The sequence below is a fragment of the Neocloeon triangulifer genome, unplaced genomic scaffold, assembly GCF_031216515.1.
Source record: "Neocloeon triangulifer isolate White Clay Creek 2 clone unplaced genomic scaffold, ASM3121651v1 ptg000009l, whole genome shotgun sequence".
In the NCBI taxonomy this organism is placed as follows: Eukaryota; Metazoa; Arthropoda; class Insecta; order Ephemeroptera; family Baetidae; genus Neocloeon; species Neocloeon triangulifer.
The window spans coordinates 5,661,563-5,681,802 of NW_026775551.1; the positions used below are offsets into that span (position 1 = coordinate 5,661,563).

Genomic DNA, 20,240 nt, shown 5'->3' on the forward strand with positions numbered 1-20,240 from the left:
TTCTGGTTTACGAATTGAGCAGAGCAGACAGGAGCAAGCACTCGGGTGGAAAAAGATGCGAAGAGACTGCGTGCGGCCGGCTGAGTGATGGTTCGCGTCACTCGACGCCCTTGTTATTGATGGTCCAGCCCATGAAAACGACAAAAATGATTTTTTAACCTCAACCCGCGCCGCATTAACATGCTCCGCTCGTTTGTCAGAAGCCGCAAATGTAATTTTGTAGAAGTCAAATAAAATAATAAAGGCAGAAGGAAAAGTACACGATGTTCTTTGAGTTTTTTTTAGTTACGCGCTTTTTTTTTAAATCGAAATTTAGCACGTAAGCTGAAATAAATGCGCAGATAAGGAAATCATTATAATATTTCTACATAAAAATCACTTTTCCTGGGCGACACCCTGCTTTGGCGCCCTCGAAAGGAGAAAGTAAGAGTGGGTGGCTCGTGCACACCCCAAGCTGCGCGCCAGAGTAACCCTCACTCGTATCTCATCTGGCGGCCTCGATATATATCATAGGGCCAGACAGAATTATGGCCATCATGAATTTTGGATCGCGTAAGATTGAATTAAAGGGCCGTTAAGCAGTAATCCAATGTAGTTTGAGAGCATAATGTCTAAACAGTTGTATATCACTCCTTGTCTTAATAAAACATCATAAAACAGCGCTCGGATCGCGCGAGAGCGAAAAAGAGCGTCCATCGGCTAATGCGCGTGTTAGACATATTGATGTACGCGCGGAAAAAAACAGGAGGCAAATATTTATTTGCTTCCGACCAAAACCGGCCTCGTCCCAGCTCCACAAGGCTCTGATAAAAGTGGTCGTTCAACGTTTTATTCCGAAATTTGAAATTTCTCTGTAGAGTTCAAATATTTTTATTCAGTAGAAGAAATTTATTATAAAAGTATCTCACTGATAACAAATTTTTTTTCTAAATCTTACCGATCTTGCAGAGATTGTCGGTTGACTTGTAAACTATTTTCAAACATTATCTTGAATCTAGACAATGGAAAAAATGTTGATAGCAATTATTAAATTATTTAAATAAAATTTGCTGATGTCTAATTTAATTTTCGCAATTTTATTTTAATATAGATTTAAAAAAAGCACACATTTAGGTGAAATTCAGAACAACCAGCACTTTTCTTTGCAAAAGCTCTTAATTAACAGGTCGATTACCAAATTGATCCGGTAATAAATTAATTGAAAGTGAGCGCCATCAAAAAAATCCGGCCAGAGGGAAAGTGTGGAGGGCGAAAACGCCTGCTTTAATCGCTAATAGGCAACTGGCAGAGCAGCTGGTGCCGACATGATGGCCTATAAGGATAGGCGCGCGCTGCGAAATTGAACAAATTGAGCGGACTAGGAGATTGTTTTCTCATTAATAAGGCAACAGGGGTGGGAGGGTGAAAAGGGATTTCACAGGTGTCAGAGGCGGATTAAGAGCAAGCAATCAGACAAATAGCGTCCGTGCGTCCGCCGGGTCTCGAGTGTCCGAGCAAAAAGTACGGCACTATTTTTTATGCGCCCCATTTAATTCCATTACGTCGTGATTATCTCCGGGGCGAAAAAAGCGAAGCGCTCGCTCGGCCGAAGAGGGCGAGCGAGGGGCGCGCACTCGCGCAGGGCTTATTTATAGCCAACGAATGGAACTTTTGAGCGATTCCTCTGCTTTTCCAATCTTCTCTGATGGGAAATGTAAATGGAAAATTGGTATTATTGGTAAAATGCAACGTTTTTTTGTTGGTTTTTTGTTTTATTAATTTTTTCAAATATTTTTTATGGGTGAAGATTGAAATATATCTTTTTAATTTTGTTGTATTCTTTTCATCAACAAGACTCAAACTATTTTATATTAAGTTATAATTCACAGATATGTAATGACTAAAAACGACTAAAAACGAGACGATCGTGGAAGTGAAGTGAAAAAGCTTTGTTCTCGTAAAAAAAATTGTTTTTTATTCAAAAACAAAACGGCCTACTTTTTCGGTCATGGTCAGCGAAGTATGAGCAAAAAAGTACAAAAAAGCAGAATTGAAAAAAAAATGTTTGTCTATTTTTTGAAGAAATAAATTCTCCATATTTTAACGTAATCAATTAAAAGAAACCTTAAATATAATAACAGCAAGCTATAAATTTAGGTGCGCTGAGGGGATGAATGGCAACAACGGGGCTCTAAAAAAAATTATGCAGCAGTAATTTTGCCAAGATTTACAACCCTCCAAGTGCCTATGTAATCAAATTATATGGGCAAAAGATTCATCTCTTGTTTAATAAAAAATAAATTAGATTAGAGAAAACTGCGCCATAAAAAAACAGGGTGCAGCAAAAATATATTTATTTAGTATTTTTCATTATACAATTTTATGATAACATCAAAAGAGACTCGGCTGCCGCGATAAACCCATTATCTGCTGCAAACTATTTATATTTACAAAACTTATCATATTTAATTTTACAAAATAAATCGTCTGTAGTAGCGTTGAAGAGCAAAACTGGTTTATAAGATGTTTTGTTTTGAATTGCTCAAAAAAAGTTCAGTAAAAATTCAAAATAAAGTATAAAATTTTTATATTGTTTAATAATAAAAAATAATTACAGTATTTAATTATAATAAATTATAATTGATGTTTATAATTTTAATGCGATATGCACAATTTGCAACTAAAACTGATATTCAAACGAATTTTGTATTTTTTTTTATACGCAAGCAAATAGGTCGAAAAATCGTGGCCATGCTTGACGCTGGCGGAGCTTTTGGTGCTGCGCGGCGCAAATTAAATTTGCGCAGAGCGAGTTTGTATCCGTAATTGATCTTTCCGGCCCGCTTAGTCGCGCACAAATTACAGCCAATTGTCGGCGTGATTCGCAGCCCCCCTCATTGAATTGCAAATACTGCGCCGCCGCGCGCATCCCCGCGAGTACAAACACCATGGCGCAATTTACCCTGCAAAGCACCGGGACGCCGACACGCTTTCGTCGTCGAAAAATTTAAATAGCTAACATTACACTTTATGAATTATTAATTCGCGGCTCTCACTTTATTACTCGCTTCGGATCTCTCTCGTCGTCTGTATTTATCTATTTCTGGTGGTGTTGGATCGGAGCCGCCTTGCACTATTTGCTGCGAGAGAGAAGAGACAAAAGGCGCAATGCAGTTATTTCAACAGAACTGTTTCTTTTTGCGCTTGGGAACATTTACTTCCTCGTCAGAAAGACATCCAAGCATTCAAATTGAATTAATTTATTGGTGTCTGTAAATTTACAAGTTACTTTTATGGATTTCGAGAAATATTTCTCGACCTAATTAAAGAAACAAGAAGAATAAATATTTTTAAAATGTCAAAATATTTATTAATTTACTTAAATCCTCAAATGGTTTGAATTATTAAATTGTTTATTCTCTACAAATTAATTCAACGCGCGAGGGATAAAATAATCATTTTTCTGGTGAAATATGTCGGATAAATAAAAGGACAAATTTATATTCTACAACTCCAGCTTTTATTTTATTTTAATTCCATGCATTTTTCACATATTGTTTTTTCTCACGTCTTTCAAATCAGCGTGGATTAAAACATTAGCTTGCTATATTTTTTCCGATCACATAATTTACACAAATACCAAGTCTGCAAATAATAAATTTTGTTATAAAAATGTACTGAAAAATTTGCATTAACCTGACGACATATAAACGTGACTTTTACTTTCAATTTTGCAATAACAACAGTAATTATTTCATCAGAATTGGGACCACGAACAAATTCATTGCAGGGTCAATGAACAGGGGGCAGTGAGCAATGCTAAAAGCAACCAAGCCTGTTACTCAATCTTTTTCAAAGATATATTGTTATTCATTTCGGCTGCCAAATGAGACAATTAAACTGCTTGAGTTTTAAATCCCCTTTTTTGATAATCGTTAGAATAAATCATTCAACAACTAGAATAAAGAAGTCATTTTTCGGCACAGTTATTTCCTTTTAACTTTGTACGAGCGAGTAAAAAATTCAAATAAAAAACCGTTGGTCTTTCTCACTTGAATTTCATCATTAGAATTGCTTAATTACGCTCTCTTTCTTAAGAAAAATGTTACAATAATGTCATCATTATACGAAATTTGTACCCCGTTTTGTAAATCTTATGATTTTTTTTATCCTTTGCACATATCTTTATACACAATTATGAGGCGGCTCATTTGGCATGATCAGAATAATGCGTGTATTAAAAAGGGAACTGCAATCACAGTCATGTCTTACTAAAAATTTCTAGTTTAATGCAATGGGAACACCTTAATTTTATAACTTTTTTTTTAAGAAATCAGTATTTAATTGAAGGCTTCAACTTGTTGAAAAGAACATTATTCCTCATAATTTCTTGCTTAGCGTCCCTTTTTGTGCTTATGACTTTTTTAAACAAGCATTTGCAATTTATACTTTGTAAAAATTATGACATTGCATTCTAGGAAGCGTGTGATTCTAAAAAATTAAAATAAGTTGACGGCCTTTTTTCGAGTTGGCACACTGAAGTTTTTCTTTCTTATCGATTCTCTGCTTGAAGAAAAATAATGAAGAAATAAATCTTATAGACCCTGAGAAATTTTACTCTTAAAAAAAAAAACGCATCATGAAAAATGTAAAAAATAGCCCCTGAAAACCAGTGTAAATAGTCGCGAACCAAATTGCATATCTCTAAATAGAGACGTAAATTCAATAGCTTCTAATAAGTTCCGTTTTTGCATAAATAAACAATATATTATTTTTAAGCTTAATTCCTAAAGTCATCCAACTTTTAAAATGGCTTTAGGCGAGTATGAGCAGCATCGAAGCTGTTTCCAGTACTTCAAGATAGTTCAAAACATATTTCATTTTTTCGGTCAAAATTTAGTTCAAAGCTGATCAGTGATCAATTAATTGAAATTTTATATCATTATAAGGTGAGAACCATTATCCAGTGAATTGAGGAATGCAACAACCATTAGCCATGCAAGCAATTTGGGCAGCAATTTAATGTGAAATGACAATAGAAAATTTAGCATATTTTTTTATATCACAGTCACACATCTGTGCTTAATAAATAAAAATTAATTTTAAAAATGACATTTTTTGTGGATCTAGGTAAAAAAAAGTAGCATGCTGCTCCAGCTTCACCCTTCCATTATAAATTTAATATACCCTGACAAGAATTGAGTTGTAGGAATACTTGCATTATTATTTTTAAACAGTTCCATCAGTTACTAATTTTAAGCATTATTATTTATCTTCTCGTTAAAATTATTTACTTTCCATATCATGCAAATACCAGCATGCACTAATTAATTACTCTTTATACGCTACTCTCTAAATGGTTTCATTAAGAGCTCATTTGTTCAATAAAATCACAGATTTGATAACAAACAACGCTTTGAAAAAACTACGCAATATGATGATGGGAGTCTTATTGATGATTTGCGTAAATGCCCCGTAAAAATCAAGAACAAGAAGATCAATCCTATTTGATTTTGCTATTAGATGCAATTTTATCTCTCATGTAGGGAAAATTCGGTATTTTCTATTCTTATTATTACAAAATCAATTTCTGGAAAAGAGCTTCCTCAATAAATTGCGAATTACCTAGTTTGATGAAATTAATTTTTCGCTCTGCTTAAGGAAGGACTGCCGATAAAATGATTATTAAAATAATTTTAATTGTAAGCTCATGTATTACACAATTTTTTATTTTTGTATTTATAAAAAAATGAAGTCTTAAGAGCTGGGGGAATTTACGCAAATCTTTAAAGATGCCCCTGATTACCACATACACACGAAACACAGCAACAAACACATCATGCAGTTATAGAAAAAAACAGCTACAGGATTTTGCACGCAACTAGTGCGTCAAAACTGCCTGCAAATACAGACACACCACAGACACTCCGGATTCCTCTGCACACGACGCATGGGTACAACAAAACAGAAATTAAATATAATTCTATGAAAGAAAAAACTGGACCAAAAATAAAGGATCTGACAGTAGAAATTTATTCAAGCTAGATGAACAATTTTAACATAAAACAAAGCACTAAGGAGTGAGGGTATCAACCCGTATTTTCAACACTTCTTGTCGCTCCCGCACAGTTCAAACTATGAACTGGAGGTATTGATAAATGTATTGCTCGTCCAAGGACAGGGAGCCGAAGGTGAAACACAGGCGGAAACCCTTCACATATATTATACTGAGCTAGCTACACTAACTTGAGGCGTTGGTCAACTTTCATCAGGATTGCAGAGCGCAAGTTGGCGACAATGGCAAATCATTTAATAAAGGTGGCATTGTATCACTGAACAAGTCCCTGACAACAGCCTAACAATAAGAATACATAATATAATTGCATGGAATACAACAAAAATGATTAATTGTTTAATTAGTTACTCTCTTTGATTTTCTTCTAGAAGCCCCTCAAACTCACAATATTTGTTTTTATGTCGATATAAATTTTTTTTATCAATTCGTCATTTCTAATTAACCTATCATCACAATAAAGAATTATTTAATCCCTAACATTAGCAGTTCTTTCATTTTCAGTATATAAAGTGTTTAAAAAGTTGGTTCGTCCTCACAATTACAACAGTACTATAAAAATCAGTCCCCCCGCTTGATTGACAGCCTATCAAGTGAAAAAATAATTAAAAAATTGCTATCAAAGCAATATCGTTCTTACAATAAATAACAAAAATAAATCCATACATAATAAACAGGTATAAAGCACCTTATTATCAATTATTAATCATTTAAAAGTTCTTTGCCAACTTGGATCTTCTAATAGAAAAATTGAACAGCAACGCCATCAAGTTCAAAAAGGTTATGTGCGCAGAGGTCACAAGTAATCATCAGTAGATAATAGTTCCTTCTTTCTTTGCAATAAAAAGAAAAACAAAATATAATGTGGAAAACATTGGTCCTAATAGGCATGCAAGAGTAGTTGATTAATTACAATTGAGCAGGAACCAGCCATTGTCTATACACAGGCAGGATCACTACATACTCAACAAAAGAGGTGAAAACAAAAAAGTAGTACGACAACTCGGTTTTGTTTAAACGCTCTTCACCAAAATCGGGCTTCTGCTACTGATTGTTTCAAAGAGATGGAAGAGGTTATATCAAACAATACTTCTCAGCTCTGCCCCTAATATTCACTACCAAAACATTTTACTTTTGACAATTTTGATATGCTGGGTACCTTTGTTTTTGAATATCGCTTTTTCAGTATCTGGGCTCTAAATACCTTGCGTATCTTTCTTCTTGTATTATTTTAGCAGTTTGTTGTAACATTTACCCCACAAAATATGATGTATGTATGCGTTCGGTTTTTTTAAATCAATATTCCGCTTTAGAATTTGAAGCCCACAGTCGAATTTCCACTCTCGAGAGAGAGTCGCGCCCGTCCTTTGCTTGTATATTTAAGATTTCGTCCTTTGATTGGTGGTTTTGATGCTGCGTAAGTGAGAGATAAAACAGGCCCGCATAAAGTAGCACCCCCCCTCCCTGCAGCTCAAAGTTTGTGTTTGTGTGTACTCAAATTAGCAGTGGTTTCACCCACCCACCCTCCCGCCCGAGATACCCTACCGTACGACGGAGAGGAGCAGCAACTGTGTCCTCCTGGAACATCAGAATTAAGGAGCAAAAATTAAACAAATCTATAGCGAACGTGAATGCCTTTTCAAATTTTATTCATCGACTCACAAAGAAATTAATCTGTTTGAATTTTTTTTTCATATTTGTAATGCAAAAAGATGACTTTCATAAAAGATAATTTCTCTACATATTATATAAAAACAAGGATAAACATTTAGCATTGATCAGTCAGTTCATTTTAACTTCAGTAACTATCAAAATGTAGTGATTGCTTACCAAAGGTGGTGAGGCAATTCACACGCCGTACATGGTTGAAAGCCTCTCTTTCAGCTGGACAGGGAACTGGTCTGAGAACCGTTTCCAGTTTTCTTCGCCAACTTGATTCTTGAAGCCATGCAAAATCTGTAAAATTATTATGATTAGTTCTTTCCCGTGAATTTAGTTCATTAAATCAACCTTTGTGAACAGCTCTTTCAAATCCTCCTTGGGGCTGATCCACGAAGCAACCGCATCGCAGAAGAATATGAAATCCTGCACAACACCAGCTGGGTTGACGGTGATCATTTGACAGATACCTCGAAAGGCAGAGTCCTTTTCTTCATTATCTCGTATGTTGCGCAGTGAAGTGCACCTGTTAAAAGAAATTTTAAGTTGGCTTGCAGGGCACGCAAGGTTGGTACAACTTTTTTATAGAGCATGCTTGACATTGAAAATTGGCAAGTCATGGTTTTGATTGAGTTGCCAAGGAACTGAATCAGTGAAGGCAATAATCAATGGAAATACAAAAGAAAAATTTGTAAAAATTCATAAATGACTGAAATGAACGGGTTAAACTAGATCTAAGTAACTCGAAATTAATTATTAGAAAACATCAAAATTAGTATGAAACAAAAGGCATTCAACATTGAAAAAAATTGGATCCTTCACTGCTCGGTAACAAAAATAAAAAGAGGAATTGATAAATTTTATATTATAATAAAATGAAAAGGGTTACACACCACTGCCGCACAAACTGTTGTAACAGAGGAGCCACCTCATGAGGGCACACATACCCTAGCCGGCCAATAGTAATAGCTATTGGGCCAAAACAAAACAAAGAGAAAACATACACTTAATAGAAACATAATTTCAAATAATCATTAACAATAATCATAATCAAGGTGGGTGCAATTTCAAAGAGATAATCAATTATCCTTTAAAAAGTTTGAACACAAATGCTGAATCATAAAACAATTACAAATCCCACCGAAAACATAGAAGATGTACTTTTGGGGCGAAATTGCATTTAATGCAAGTTTTCAATTTTTTAAGTGCAAATAGCTAGAGTTGCTGTTGATGATTAATTAACATATTTTCGCCTGGATGCTACAGAATTGAATTAAATCTACCTTAAAATTTGCAAAGCATTAACTAACATAATATCGTTTTTTAACTGGCAATCAACGGGGAGTGTGACATTTCAAATGCTTCTAAAAGTTGATGCTCAAAAGTGATTAAAAATGACGATACCTGTATTTTCCAGGAGAGTTTTTGGCGTATTCGGCCTGTTGATAATGACCACCAGTTGGTCCAAAACCAGTGGTATGTATGTGCTAGTTTCAAGACCTGCAATTTTTTTTAATCAGTTATTTGGAACCCAAATCTAATGAAAATTTCACCCTTACCTAATTTGATTGCAATTTCTCCTATCGCCCAGGTAGCATTGTTGCAGACAGAAATGAACTCGGGGTTTAGATTTTGAGCCAAAATGGGGAAGAATTGAGCTAATGAATTATTCAATGTAATTACTTGCTCTTATTAGATGATAAAAACAACTCACGAATGCATGGTTGGACATGCTGGAAACACGCTTTGGTGAGGTCGCCTAGAAGAGCAAAGGAACTTTGCCTTACTTCAGGCATTGGGTCTTGCATGCATTGGAAGAGCAGGGGCATGATATTTGAGTTGACCACCAGCTTCTCTATGTGGCCATTTAAACCCTCTGCCAGGCCAGATAAGAGATCAAGCGCCACAATCATAAAGTCCTTATCGGGAGCTTCGTACTGTTCAGGACTTTGAGTATTTGCCTGGGAATACTTTATTTAATGTTTAATCAAAAATCAATTTTAATTTAGTCTCACTATGTGCTGGCCAAGAGTTTGCTCAACAAGAGACACGCAGCGTCTGTAAACAGGCTCACAGTATGGAAGGAAACCCGACTGAAGGGCAGTGGCTACACTCGAGAGACACTAGAACAAAAATTTTATGATCTTATGTCAAAGACTTTGACTTCTCCTTTACCTCAAGCAGAGGAAAGAGATCTTTGTCTTCGTCCTTCAAAACGTTCCACTTTTGGATAAGAGGTGGCATCAAAAGGTTTATGTAATCTGGTTTATTAAGGTGGTGGCCCACAGAGTCTGCCAATGTTCCAATGGCATCATAAAGAATAAGCAAGTTCTTGTGCTGAAATGTGGAGGAAAATATCAGAATTGTTACTAAAATCCCAAAACAATGCTTACCTGATACTTGCTGAATGCAAATACCAGGGTTTCGAGGATGAAACCAAGGTATGGAACTAATTCGGTGCACGCTTCTTCCTCTAGAGTGGCAAAAGCAGAGCAAGCCGCCTCCTGCACTCGTTTATTTCCGTCCAAAACTCTTTTAAGCAACTAAAATCAATAAATATATATTTAATGGCTTATTTCAAGACCTCATGAATTTTACTAAATTGCACAAAAATGGCGTAAAAAGCAAGGATGGACAAAATCACAAAAGCGATCTGCGATTGCAATCGCACAATTTATAAATTTTAAGATCTCGATCGCAAAATTTGAGATCGGGTCCATCCTTGGTAAAAAGTCCTTACCTCAGTCATCAGGGGCTTCAAATACTGTTCGTGAGGTTGGGTGACGACCCAGTGTGAATATCTGCTGAGGGTCCAGCAAGTGATGGCACGAACAAGGGCTTTCTTGTCAGACAAACAGTTGATTAGGTAGGGAATGAGCTCAGGCAGATGCGGAATCATTCCTTGCATGCATCCTTCAGCGATGGCACCCAATGCTAGGATTCCCGACTCCTTGATGTCCCACTCCTGATGGAACAGCGTCTCCTTCAAAATAGGCACCAGCACTGGAAGTAGCTCTTCATGGAAGACATTGGCAAGCACGTCAAGTGCAGCAGCACTGCATTTGCGGAGGTTCCAGTCCGAGAGTGAATTGTCATCATCCATGACATCATCATCATCATCCTCCTCACCATCGCCATTTTCTTCAGCATGTTTTATGGTGTGAGTTCGTGACTTGTGAAATCTGGGTCGAATGTCCTCTTCTCTGTCCGGAACCATTCCGTCTTCTTCTACGTCACCCTGATAATTCAATTTTAACATTAGTAAATAACTTTCACCTGAAAATCTGAAAGTATTTTAAGCCTATTCTTAGTTTTTAATTGACATATTATCTTACGATTCACTTCAAAATAAAAAATAACTACTTTTAATGAATAAACAAAACACTACTCACTTTTAACAAAATTATGTCAATCTCTGAGTATTTCATTCCTCGAACAAGGACTGGCACAAGTCTGTTAAGATGCGGTGCTAGAGCATCTTTGCAAACAGGCTGCTCGGCAAGCGAAAGCCAAAACTCGCAGGCCTCAAGTGCAACACCCTCATCCGGATCTTGGGTCCGCAGAAGCATGTACTGAAATAAAAGTTCAATTGATCAGACACGCTATTAATTTTATCTCAGCAAATTTACCTCTATAATGTTGTGCATATGTGGGATAAGTCTGTCCATTCGAACTTCGAGAAGCATGACCAATGCTCTGCACACATTTTTCCTAACTTCAGGATCATCATCGGTGGCCAGATGGAAAAGACTCTAAATAATTTCAAGGTTGAACAACAATAAAAAAAGTTCAAATTGATAAATACCGTTAAAAACGAGTCAATGTGCAACATCAGAGCCTGAGTCCTTCCAATGATAAATTGATTGACACAGGCGATAGCGTGAGACCTGATTTTGGGGCTGTTGTGTTGGAAAAACTGAAGGAATTTTGGGATGAGAATGTTCAAAGGTCGGTTCAATGCGTCACTATCAAGTCGTTCAGCCGAGTCTTCACAGATCTTTTGCAATGCACCGAAAGCTCCCTAAAATACAATGAATTATATTGACTCTGCTAAAAAAATGAAGCATAAAAGAAATTTACCTCACAAACATTGTAGTCGTGCGAGTCCAGCATTTGACACAGAGCGGGAAGCAAAGCAGGCCAATGGATCAACTCCTCTTTGTAAGCAATGGTGGTGATTAAGATACCTACAGTAGCCCTTATTAAAGGAGAAGGATCCCCAACAGCGGACAAACATTCCTGATTTTAAAATTTTAATAATTACAAGGCTCAATTATTTATAGTCTTTAAAACCAACCTGTTTGATGAACTCCGTAACTTCAGGTGGAAATTTGTGGAAGTATGATTTGACATTATTTTTTAAGATAAGCCCACTAAGAGAGCGTGTTGGTTCATCTAAAGCGAAAAAAGGGTTTCATGATTACAAATTTTTTAAGTCAGTCAGCATTTTTATATTACCTTCACTTGTGAGCTTTGTTAACACAAAAATAAGGTAGTTGTTAAAATCAGGGAAGTTGTTTAGCTCTTCCAATTTCTGTACGGCAAATCAAGGAAAATCGGGCATAAAAATTTCCATTTAAATTACACAGTCGCCGACAGTCGGTCTTATAAAAAATCCTTTTGCGGTTTTTGTTACCACAGTAGGGTCTCTTGTATTAAAAGACTGGACAATGCGCTTCTCCCGTCCAAGGATTAAAGTCCGGGAATAGACATTTTCCAAGTATCGATATGGCGGTCCGTAAATTTAAAACTAATTTAAGGTCATGTTAGCATCAGATGCTTGAGGCAAGCATCGTTTTATTTGGGGAGAGCATTGACCGATCAATATAAGGGCGACTCAGGAAAGCACCCAAATCCTCTTGGTTCTTGGACCTTGTGGGGCAAAATTTGTTAGCATTGAATTCTTTAAAAGGATACTTGTTGCACTGCTCGCTGAATAACGTTGTCGGGTGACTGTGATTCCTTCAAAAGCTGCAATATTTGCATCAAGCCCTCCTCCTGAGGCTGCCACGCCATGTTCGATGACATTACCTAGCGTGCGGGACGAAAACGCACGGATCCTCTTAGTTCCTCAACCTTTCCGGGTAACTATAAGACGGTTCTTGATAGATAATTTACCACTTTAGAGAATGGAAGTGGCTAAAATGTGATCAAATCGCTCTTACCGAATGAATTTCAAAATTTAAATGATATGTGCACGGAGTTTCACTCGCCGACTTGTCGGGTCGATTGTCTTCTTGTGCCGTTGTACCAACTCGAGAAAAAGTTTCTTAAATTTCATTGTATGCGATTTTACTTTATTTAGCCAGCCAATATGTTACTCAGGAAATGAATCTGATTATAAATTTTTATTTATTTTAATAAACTGAGATTTTAAATTATTTTCTGGTAAAACGCACATTATTTATTTTGATACGAATGTACAATTAAGTTGGTATTACTAAATATGCTTCCAATCAATGGCCAAAAACCAAAAAACGAGTCCGCGCGAGTATCAAAAGAAGCCATGGACGTAAATATAATTTTAAAATTTAAATTAAAACTTTAGTAAATCAAAGTCAATGTCGATATTGCAATTGATTGCAGGAATATAAACATCAACATTATTTCAAAACGTTAGACTCAAAATTGTAAAAAATTAGACTAAATTAAATTAGTAAAAAATAATTATTAATGCAAATACAATAATTTTTAATTTATGGAAATTGGAACATTTATTTAATTATATTTTTAATTCCGCATTATTTTAGCTGTGTGAGCGATACAAAAAATACAACGAAGTAATTCAAAGAAAACATTCATTTTTTTAAAGCTACACATTAGCATAGATCATCAAATATTATGTATAACTGTGTATTACAAATAAAAATTGTTAATGCATAACAAATAAATATTTAAAAAGTTGTTGCAATGAATCGGCTTAAGTTAAATTTTAAAAACCTGTGGATTAATTAAAAAAATTAATTTTATAAATTAAATTAATAATAATAAATAATAATTTAACAACAGTTATTATTATTTAGGGTGGATTTTTAAATGCATTAGTCTTTATCGTCAGTGGGGGTGAAGTTACACAAGTTTAAGGTTTTGCTGAAAAGGACTGCAAAATTATTTTGTATATTTATATAGTGAGCAATAATTTAACAAGGAAATAATCCAGAAAAAAATCACATAACAATAAGTGCATTACGTAAACACTTTTTGAATCTTGAAAAATTAAAACTAAAGCCACAGCACAGGTCGGTTGACAAGGGGTCGTCATGGATTTCTTTACTAAAAATCAGGTAAAAAGTACGCATAATTAGACAGATTTTGGTGAAGTTGGAAAACGCCACTGTAGTTTCAACTTCAAAATTGAATATTTCAGGTTCTATTTGAGATACAGAAATGCGGCTGGAACCAAAAAATTTTCTACCTCCTCTTTAACCCTGGAAGCACCTGAAGGTCAAATAATTCAGAGGCCAAATTCATTTTGTAGGGTTCCCAAGTGCAAAAACATTCCACCTTTGTTTAGGCTGAAAATATTTTCAAATATTATAGACCTAACATGGAGGAACAAAAAATAATATGAATAATATTAAAAATTCAGGATGTGGCATCTTCTTAGATTTTGAAAAAAAAAAATCACAGGTAAAATAAAAAACGTGAAAATTTCAAATTTTTGCCATTGGCCAGAAATTTTTTTAAGAGATTTTTTGATAATTTAGGAATGATCGAATCGTCAAAAAATAAATAAGTTTATTTATCTATATTAGTACTTTCTCAAAATCAATTTTTGATCATCGGCAAAATGTGAAAATCTTTTAGTTTTTTTAAAATATTGTGATATTTTAAAAAAAAATCTAAAAAAGATGCCATCCTGAATTTTTAAAATATATACGTTGTTCCTAAATTTTAAAATTTTTTAGCCCGATCAAAGAATCAAAAGTGGCATATTTTTGCTAGAATGTTTTAGCATATGTAACCCATACATTATGACGTAGACCTCTTGAATTATTTGACTTCTCAGGGTTAAAGAGGATATAAAAAGAAAATTTTTGGTTCTCGCCGCATTTCAGTATCTCAAATAGAACCAGAGATATTCAATATTTCCAGGAACATTTTTGACCACCAAAATCTGTTAAATCGTGTGTGCTCTTCACCTGATTTTTTGTAAAGAAATCCACGACTCCTTGCCAACCGACCTCTGCTATGGCTTGAAAGGTGTCAGCTGCAAGATTCAATTTATTTAATCCATTCTGCACTGCTGCAAACACTAGAAATCTTTCGGAACGACACAAACCAAATCATTCTCAGCAATGCTGGCAGATACAATCATCCCATCCCTGTGATGCATTTGCTAAAATAAAAATGAAAAAAAATTAACAATTATGCATTTAAGCCATCAATGAATTGACATACACTACACAACCCATTGAAGTCTCCTATATTGTGAAACTCCCCGACTTTTCTCAAAGCAGGATATCTCTCGTCTTCTGAAGTAGCAGATGCTCTCGGTCTCCAAAATGCAATGTGGCCTGATTTGTTGTAGTTCAGTCCCATGATGAGAGAAGTGTAGCTTGCAAACATTCCGATAACTTTCATCCTTTCTCCCTCCGGTGGATAATACTCCTTAAAAAATATAAAATAAAAATGACAATTATCAAAATGAAAATCTTACTTTGATTAAAAATGGTTCCTCTTTAGTGACATCACAAGCATAAAGTTTGGATTTATTATCGGAGACATAGAGAATGTTTTGCTGGACAGCTAAATGCATGGGCACCACAGGTTTTTCCTTGCTGAAGTCAAAGAGGCAGAAGGCCTCTTTATCATATCGCAGGTCATAGAGGCAAATTTTCTTTCCAACACCATTCGAGACCAGAATGTTTTTGTTGATTAACGCCAAGTTAAGTTTCACAAAGTTATCTTTAAAGATGTGCCTGATGGCCGTTCCCTGCCTTCGATCCACCAAGGCAACCTCACTGTGCAAACCAGCAGCAATCAAATTTTCGTCTACTACTATCAACGACATCACAGGTTTTTTCAAACTATAATTTAAAAAAAATATTAATTCGATAGTGAAATTTGAACTTTTAACAAGGCTTACTCAAGATTCCAAATTTCAGTCAGTTTATCTTCATTGAAGTTCCAGTGCTTCATGGAGTGGTCAAAGCTGCAGGAGAAAATTTGCCTTGAACTTTCGGAAGCAATTCTCCAAACCCATCCATTGTGAGCTCCAGGTAAAATCATTGACTTTTCTAGAGTCTTTTTCTCTTTGTTGATGTTCCAGATTTTGATGAAGCCATCACGAGAGCCAGTAAATAGAATTTGGTGGTTCTAAGATTATAAATATTAATTTCGTAACATATTTTTTTTTTATTATTTGCACAAAATTCATACCTCCAAAATATGCAATGCGTCAATGTCAGATTCGTGCGCTTTACGAAATACGATCTGATCACAAGTCGTTGGTTCTCGTAAATAGGAAGCTTCAATTTCAACACAAGTGCATGCCTCTTTCCAGTCTACCTCCGTTTCTAATGAAATATGTAACAGCTGATTTAATATATTTGCTACTATTACTAAAAATTACATATACCTTTTTCATTAGGAAGCCATCGACCAGCTACCCTGGACTTCCAAACCAGCTCGTCGCAAAGAATTTCGTTCAGTCGCTTGCAAGTGCATTTCAAGGCAGGAAGAGATTTTTTGACATCCAAAAACGAGCAAATGTATAAGAAAATCTAGGTTTGTAAAAGTGAATACAATACATATTAATTAAAAATACAACCAAGTAAAAATTGCTCTTACCTCAATAGGCAATTTTGATAAGTAGTCCGTTTGATTTTCCATTTTGGGTATCAAACGGCCTTGTGATCACATTATTTTTTGTTTGCTGCAATTTTGGTAAGGCCCTGGCAACCTTTTGTATTCCTCTTCTTTAGTCTTCCTCTTAGAGTGAGTAATAAACGACTTGCATAGAAGGTCTGAATACATAAACTCAACCTACATTATCTACCCACAAGTGCGTACAGAGGCGATAAATGTTTTAAAAAATACAACTGAAGCTCTCTGTGGTGGGATAATTGCGTACATACAAGGCTCAACTTGCTGGGCCGAAAGTCTACTTGTTAAAAAACAAGTTTAGCGCTAGACCACGGAGAAAAAGAAAAATAATTCACATAAATTACAGAAAACTCGTTTTGTACACAGCAAATCAGAAATTAGAACAGAAAACAGAAATCACCGTAGTAAAATCAGCTGGCACATTTCATTTCTCATTGCCAACGTCACAGAATTTAAACTATATCAAAAAAAGGTTAAAACAATATTAATCTCTTAAAAGTGATTTTTATTCAAAAAAAATTATTGAAAGATAAAAATTAAACTAGGTTTCTCTGCCAGGATATAAATTTTTAAAACTTTTTAAATTATCCTAAAAATACAAAATGTTGCATTACTGGTGAAAGGTTCAATGACCTGAACCACACCCCCTTTTCTTGTTCCCAAAAGCCATAACTACATTATGTAAACATAAAAAAAGGAAACAAGAAATAATGTGAAGTGATAATTACCCGATTTTGTATCAGTAAGGAATGGTACGCAGTTTTTTGCATCAAATTATACATGTTAAGACAAAAAATCAAATAAATTTCACACTGCAGGAGTACAGGAAATGGAATTAAATCGTACGTATGTATGTATTCATCGTGTGTGTATAGTAAAGAAAAAAGATTTGTATTGTAAATTGAAAGTGATATCCTTTAAGTTCAAAATTTTATTTTATGCAATACAATAGATACTTTTAATAGACATTGGTTGATATCATAATTTTTTTTCTTACAGAAATCATCAATGATGCTATAATCTGGATGTTGAGACGACATTGAACATAAGAGCAATATGGCTTCAATCTTGGCCCTGCTTAAGGAAATAAATTTCACCAGCCGCCTGTTGCTTGCCAATCAAATTTCCTTTCTAGCTGCACGACGTATGTCTTCTTTGAAAAACAAAGCAGTTGAGCCAATAAAAAACAATGAAGACGAGAGTGACACAGAATCATTCGTAAACAGGCTAGTTTCGAACAAAGCCGATCTATGGAAAAACAAGCAAAAGTTGAAAAGAACTTCTGCCTTCAATTTAAAGTTGATCACCACAATCATGAGTAATGTTTTAGCATCCGAAGAGGAGGATTTAACAAAAAAACAGAAAATCTACCCCATCAGCTTTCTCAAATTAGCGATTGACGGAGAGAAGTTTGACGAGGACGAAATGCTAAAAATCTTGGAATCACCTGAAATCCTCTCAAAAGTCGATTCCAGCTTACTCGACACTCTCGCCACTACTTTTGCAAGAATAGACTTTTCTGATGGAGTTCTTCAGCTCCATGCAACTAGTCAACGTCTTCCAATCCCACCAAACCACAACTTCATTGGTGACCTATTCAAAGTTTACAAAACGTCAAACCAAAGCGCCAAAGCACTTAAGGTTGTTGACAAATTTTACACTAAATACCCAAACTCTCGACGAGAAGCAAGAAGTTACTTAGCCACCATAATAAGAGATGTGGTCAGTAATCACTGTAGTGAAGCTTTGTTGGTGCAGTGCAAACAACTCGTGTTAAGAATTAACTACTCGTTTGGTGACAATCGGCCAATGATTTTTCTCTGGCATGCGTGCTTTATTAGCGAGTGGTTCAGCGACCAGCAGGTGGCAAAAGAATTGCTGCACATAATCTCAAAAAATAAAAAACTGACCGAGACTTTTAGCAAGAAATTGGCGACTGCAACCTATTCTGCCCTTGGCAGAGGTAAACCTGAGCTGGTGCAGGGGCTGATCGAGGACCTTATTTCAACAGGACTTCACTCGCATTTGACTGTGCCTATAAGACTACTTTTTGATTATAAATGTTCGTATCCAATTTAATTTTTTCTTGCAAGCATTAGGTTCTTCTGCAGTGACAGAGTTCAAAAATTATTTATAATCAGTTTTAGAGCTGAAATCAACTTGGTTTTGAATTTACAGCTAGAGATAAATTCCAGTCAATTTATTTTTAAATGTAATTGCAGGTCAGTTGGGAGATTTAAGAGGCTGTGCTGCAATAATGAAATCAACTGCTGATCTCAAGGTCGTATTAACAAGCAAACAACACCAAGATTTTATCGATATGATGACTTTCAAGAAAAATGTAAGGTGGAAAGCCATGCCGAAGAAGGAGGATAAGATTAGTAATCCAACCTCGTATGAATTTGAATTTTGAAATAAATTCAGTGAGATTATTGTTGAAGATACGTGGTAATTATATTCTACCTTACATTTTATCGCAGCAACAGGTTATAGCTAATACTTTACATTAGGAGGTTTAAAGTTGAAAAATGTGGAGACTGGAGAGTTTGAAATTATAATATGAAATCAGTCCAAAATCAGGCTATCAGTGAACACCAGTTGATCCAAATCCAGCAGATCCTCTAGCAGTCTCTTCCAGAGACTAAGAAATAAAATAATTAGGCCTGCGGCCTTGATTTTATTATAGTAGTCGACATACCTTAACTTCCAAAATTTCTGGAATGATGCACCTTTCACAAATGAGCTGAGCAATTCTGTCTCCCTTACTAACTTTAAATTCCTCATCAGCATGATTGAACAAAACTACTCCAAGATTTCCACGGTAGTCGGCGTCCACCACACCAGCTGAAATTTATGCGTCACATATTTTAGCATTATCTAGAATTTTCTGAATAGAATGTTACATGCCAATTATTGGAAATTGTTAAATAATTATACTTGTATACAAAATTACATTAAAAATTTGAAACAATGTTGATTTACCTCCAACATCAATGAAATTCTTGAGGGCTAGTCCAGACCTTGGGGCAACACGGCCATAGCAGCCAGGTGGAACCTCAACCTGTAGGTCAGTTTTGACCAGATATTTTCCTCGAGCAGGCACAACGCAGTCATAGGCGCTGAAAAAATTGCAAGAACGGGTAAATTAATATAAATTTCTGTTAACATTTGCTCTAAAAAGTCTAAAAATAAGTACACATACCTTCGAAGATCAATACCGGCTGCCTTTTCGGATCCCTTCAACGGGGCGAAGGCGTTTTCGGTCAGTTTGGCAAAGCGGAGCATCTGATTGAAAAATAATTAATTGCGGATGAACGGTTAAAGATTATTTAAGTCTTACGATGTCTCTGTGAGAAATAGTAGAATGAAAATGGCAGGAAATTGGTCGCTAAAACCAGACAAGCACAATTGTGGCGGCAAAAAAGTTGGTGGAGTGGGAATTTTTAGTGGGAGTGTCGGGAGAGGAACAAAACATGGTTGCTAAATCAAGAAAGAGCGGGAAGATTAATAGTTTAGGCATATGTAATAAAATTATCAAAATTATTTCTTTCGTTCCCAAAATTTTAGTATTGTTTATGCTTTGCTTTGCTGCACTTAAAATATGCGAGTATAATTGAATTAACGCAGCAATTTGTAATGCACATTTTATCAATTTTTTTTTCCTCTAAGCATTAATCACAATAGGCTTAATAAAAAATTT

General features: G+C 35.3%; 4 protein-coding genes across 11 annotated transcripts; 1 reads left to right on the plus strand and 3 right to left on the minus strand.

The window, feature by feature from the left end:
* Positions 1 to 5,989: 5,989 nt before the first annotated feature.
* LOC132195110 (transportin-1) lies at positions 5,990 to 12,969 on the minus strand. 3 transcript variants are annotated; one of them, XM_059616870.1, is made up of 19 exons: positions 12,877 to 12,969; positions 12,629 to 12,799; positions 12,170 to 12,245; positions 12,009 to 12,106; positions 11,792 to 11,950; positions 11,517 to 11,732; positions 11,341 to 11,463; positions 11,104 to 11,283; positions 10,452 to 10,949; positions 10,105 to 10,254; positions 9,887 to 10,048; positions 9,727 to 9,834; positions 9,426 to 9,672; positions 9,271 to 9,369; positions 9,116 to 9,211; positions 8,605 to 8,680; positions 8,063 to 8,237; positions 7,883 to 8,008; positions 5,990 to 7,630 (listed from the first exon to the last, which is right to left on the minus strand). In XM_059616870.1, exons 2-18 carry the CDS (start codon positions 12,737 to 12,739, stop codon positions 7,901 to 7,903), a joined length of 2,682 nt encoding a protein of 893 aa, XP_059472853.1. In that variant the 5' UTR covers positions 12,740 to 12,799; positions 12,877 to 12,969; the 3' UTR covers positions 5,990 to 7,630; positions 7,883 to 7,900. The 3 variants fall into 3 exon arrangements, with proteins under 3 accessions (XP_059472853.1, XP_059472851.1, XP_059472852.1); XM_059616868.1 differs by having other exon boundaries at positions 9,426 to 9,681; XM_059616869.1 differs by having other exon boundaries at positions 9,426 to 9,681; positions 12,629 to 12,812; positions 12,877 to 12,967.
* A 1,339-nt stretch (positions 12,970 to 14,308) lies between these two features.
* LOC132195128 (F-box/WD repeat-containing protein 9-like) lies at positions 14,309 to 16,942 on the minus strand. The gene is made up of 7 exons (XM_059616909.1): positions 16,505 to 16,942; positions 16,293 to 16,437; positions 16,094 to 16,230; positions 15,801 to 16,030; positions 15,372 to 15,741; positions 15,113 to 15,322; positions 14,309 to 15,050 (listed from the first exon to the last, which is right to left on the minus strand). Exons 1-7 carry the CDS (start codon positions 16,544 to 16,546, stop codon positions 14,967 to 14,969), a joined length of 1,218 nt encoding a protein of 405 aa, XP_059472892.1. The 5' UTR covers positions 16,547 to 16,942; the 3' UTR covers positions 14,309 to 14,966.
* A 241-nt stretch (positions 16,943 to 17,183) lies between these two features.
* LOC132195126 (uncharacterized) lies at positions 17,184 to 18,980 on the plus strand. Of its 6 annotated transcripts, none has more exons than XM_059616904.1 (4): positions 17,202 to 17,292; positions 17,359 to 17,386; positions 17,540 to 18,602; positions 18,763 to 18,980. In XM_059616904.1, exons 3-4 carry the CDS (start codon positions 17,597 to 17,599, stop codon positions 18,951 to 18,953), a joined length of 1,197 nt encoding a protein of 398 aa, XP_059472887.1. In that variant the 5' UTR covers positions 17,202 to 17,292; positions 17,359 to 17,386; positions 17,540 to 17,596; the 3' UTR covers positions 18,954 to 18,980. The 6 variants fall into 6 exon arrangements, with proteins under 6 accessions (XP_059472885.1, XP_059472884.1, XP_059472888.1 ...); XM_059616906.1 differs by having other exon boundaries at positions 17,224 to 17,292; positions 17,359 to 17,390; XM_059616907.1 differs by having other exon boundaries at positions 17,278 to 17,292; positions 17,359 to 17,382.
* On the minus strand, positions 18,970 to 19,997 carry LOC132195127 (deoxyuridine 5'-triphosphate nucleotidohydrolase). Its single transcript, XM_059616908.1, has 5 exons — positions 19,881 to 19,997; positions 19,743 to 19,825; positions 19,523 to 19,659; positions 19,239 to 19,384; positions 18,970 to 19,181 (listed from the first exon to the last, which is right to left on the minus strand). Exons 2-5 carry the CDS (start codon positions 19,823 to 19,825, stop codon positions 19,125 to 19,127), a joined length of 423 nt encoding a protein of 140 aa, XP_059472891.1. The 5' UTR covers positions 19,881 to 19,997; the 3' UTR covers positions 18,970 to 19,124.
* Between the last annotated feature and the right edge of the window lie 243 nt (positions 19,998 to 20,240).

Excerpts from the sequence above, each read along its gene's own strand:
- LOC132195110 (XM_059616868.1), bottom strand. The coding sequence starts at position 12,739 with ATGTCATCGAACATGGCGTGGCAGCCTCAGGAGGAGGGCTTGATGCAA. Across the intron at positions 11,284-11,340 it reads ATATGCACAACATTATAGAG|TACATGCTTCTGCGGACCCA; the intron begins GTAAATTTGCTG and ends CTTTTATTTCAG. Across the intron at positions 10,049-10,104 it reads TTGCATTCAGCAAGTATCAG|CACAAGAACTTGCTTATTCT; the intron begins GTAAGCATTGTT and ends TCCACATTTCAG.
- LOC132195128 (XM_059616909.1), bottom strand. The coding sequence starts at position 16,546 with ATGGAAAATCAAACGGACTACTTATCAAAATTGCCTATTGAG. Across the intron at positions 16,031-16,093 it reads ACGCATTGCATATTTTGGAG|AACCACCAAATTCTATTTAC; the intron begins GTATGAATTTTG and ends TTATAATCTTAG. Across the intron at positions 15,742-15,800 it reads ACTGAAATTTGGAATCTTGA|TTTGAAAAAACCTGTGATGT; the intron begins GTAAGCCTTGTT and ends TTTAAATTATAG.
- LOC132195126 (XM_059616902.1), top strand. The coding sequence starts at position 17,597 with ATGGCTTCAATCTTGGCCCTGCTTAAGGAAATAAATTTCACCAGCCGC. Across the intron at positions 18,603-18,762 it reads ACTACTTTTTGATTATAAAT|GTCAGTTGGGAGATTTAAGA; the intron begins GTTCGTATCCAA and ends ATGTAATTGCAG.
- LOC132195127 (XM_059616908.1), bottom strand. The coding sequence starts at position 19,825 with ATGCTCCGCTTTGCCAAACTGACCGAAAACGCCTTCGCCCCGTTGAAG. Across the intron at positions 19,660-19,742 it reads GCCGGTATTGATCTTCGAAG|CGCCTATGACTGCGTTGTGC; the intron begins GTATGTGTACTT and ends CAATTTTTTCAG. Across the intron at positions 19,385-19,522 it reads GAATTTCATTGATGTTGGAG|CTGGTGTGGTGGACGCCGAC; the intron begins GTAAATCAACAT and ends CATAAATTTCAG.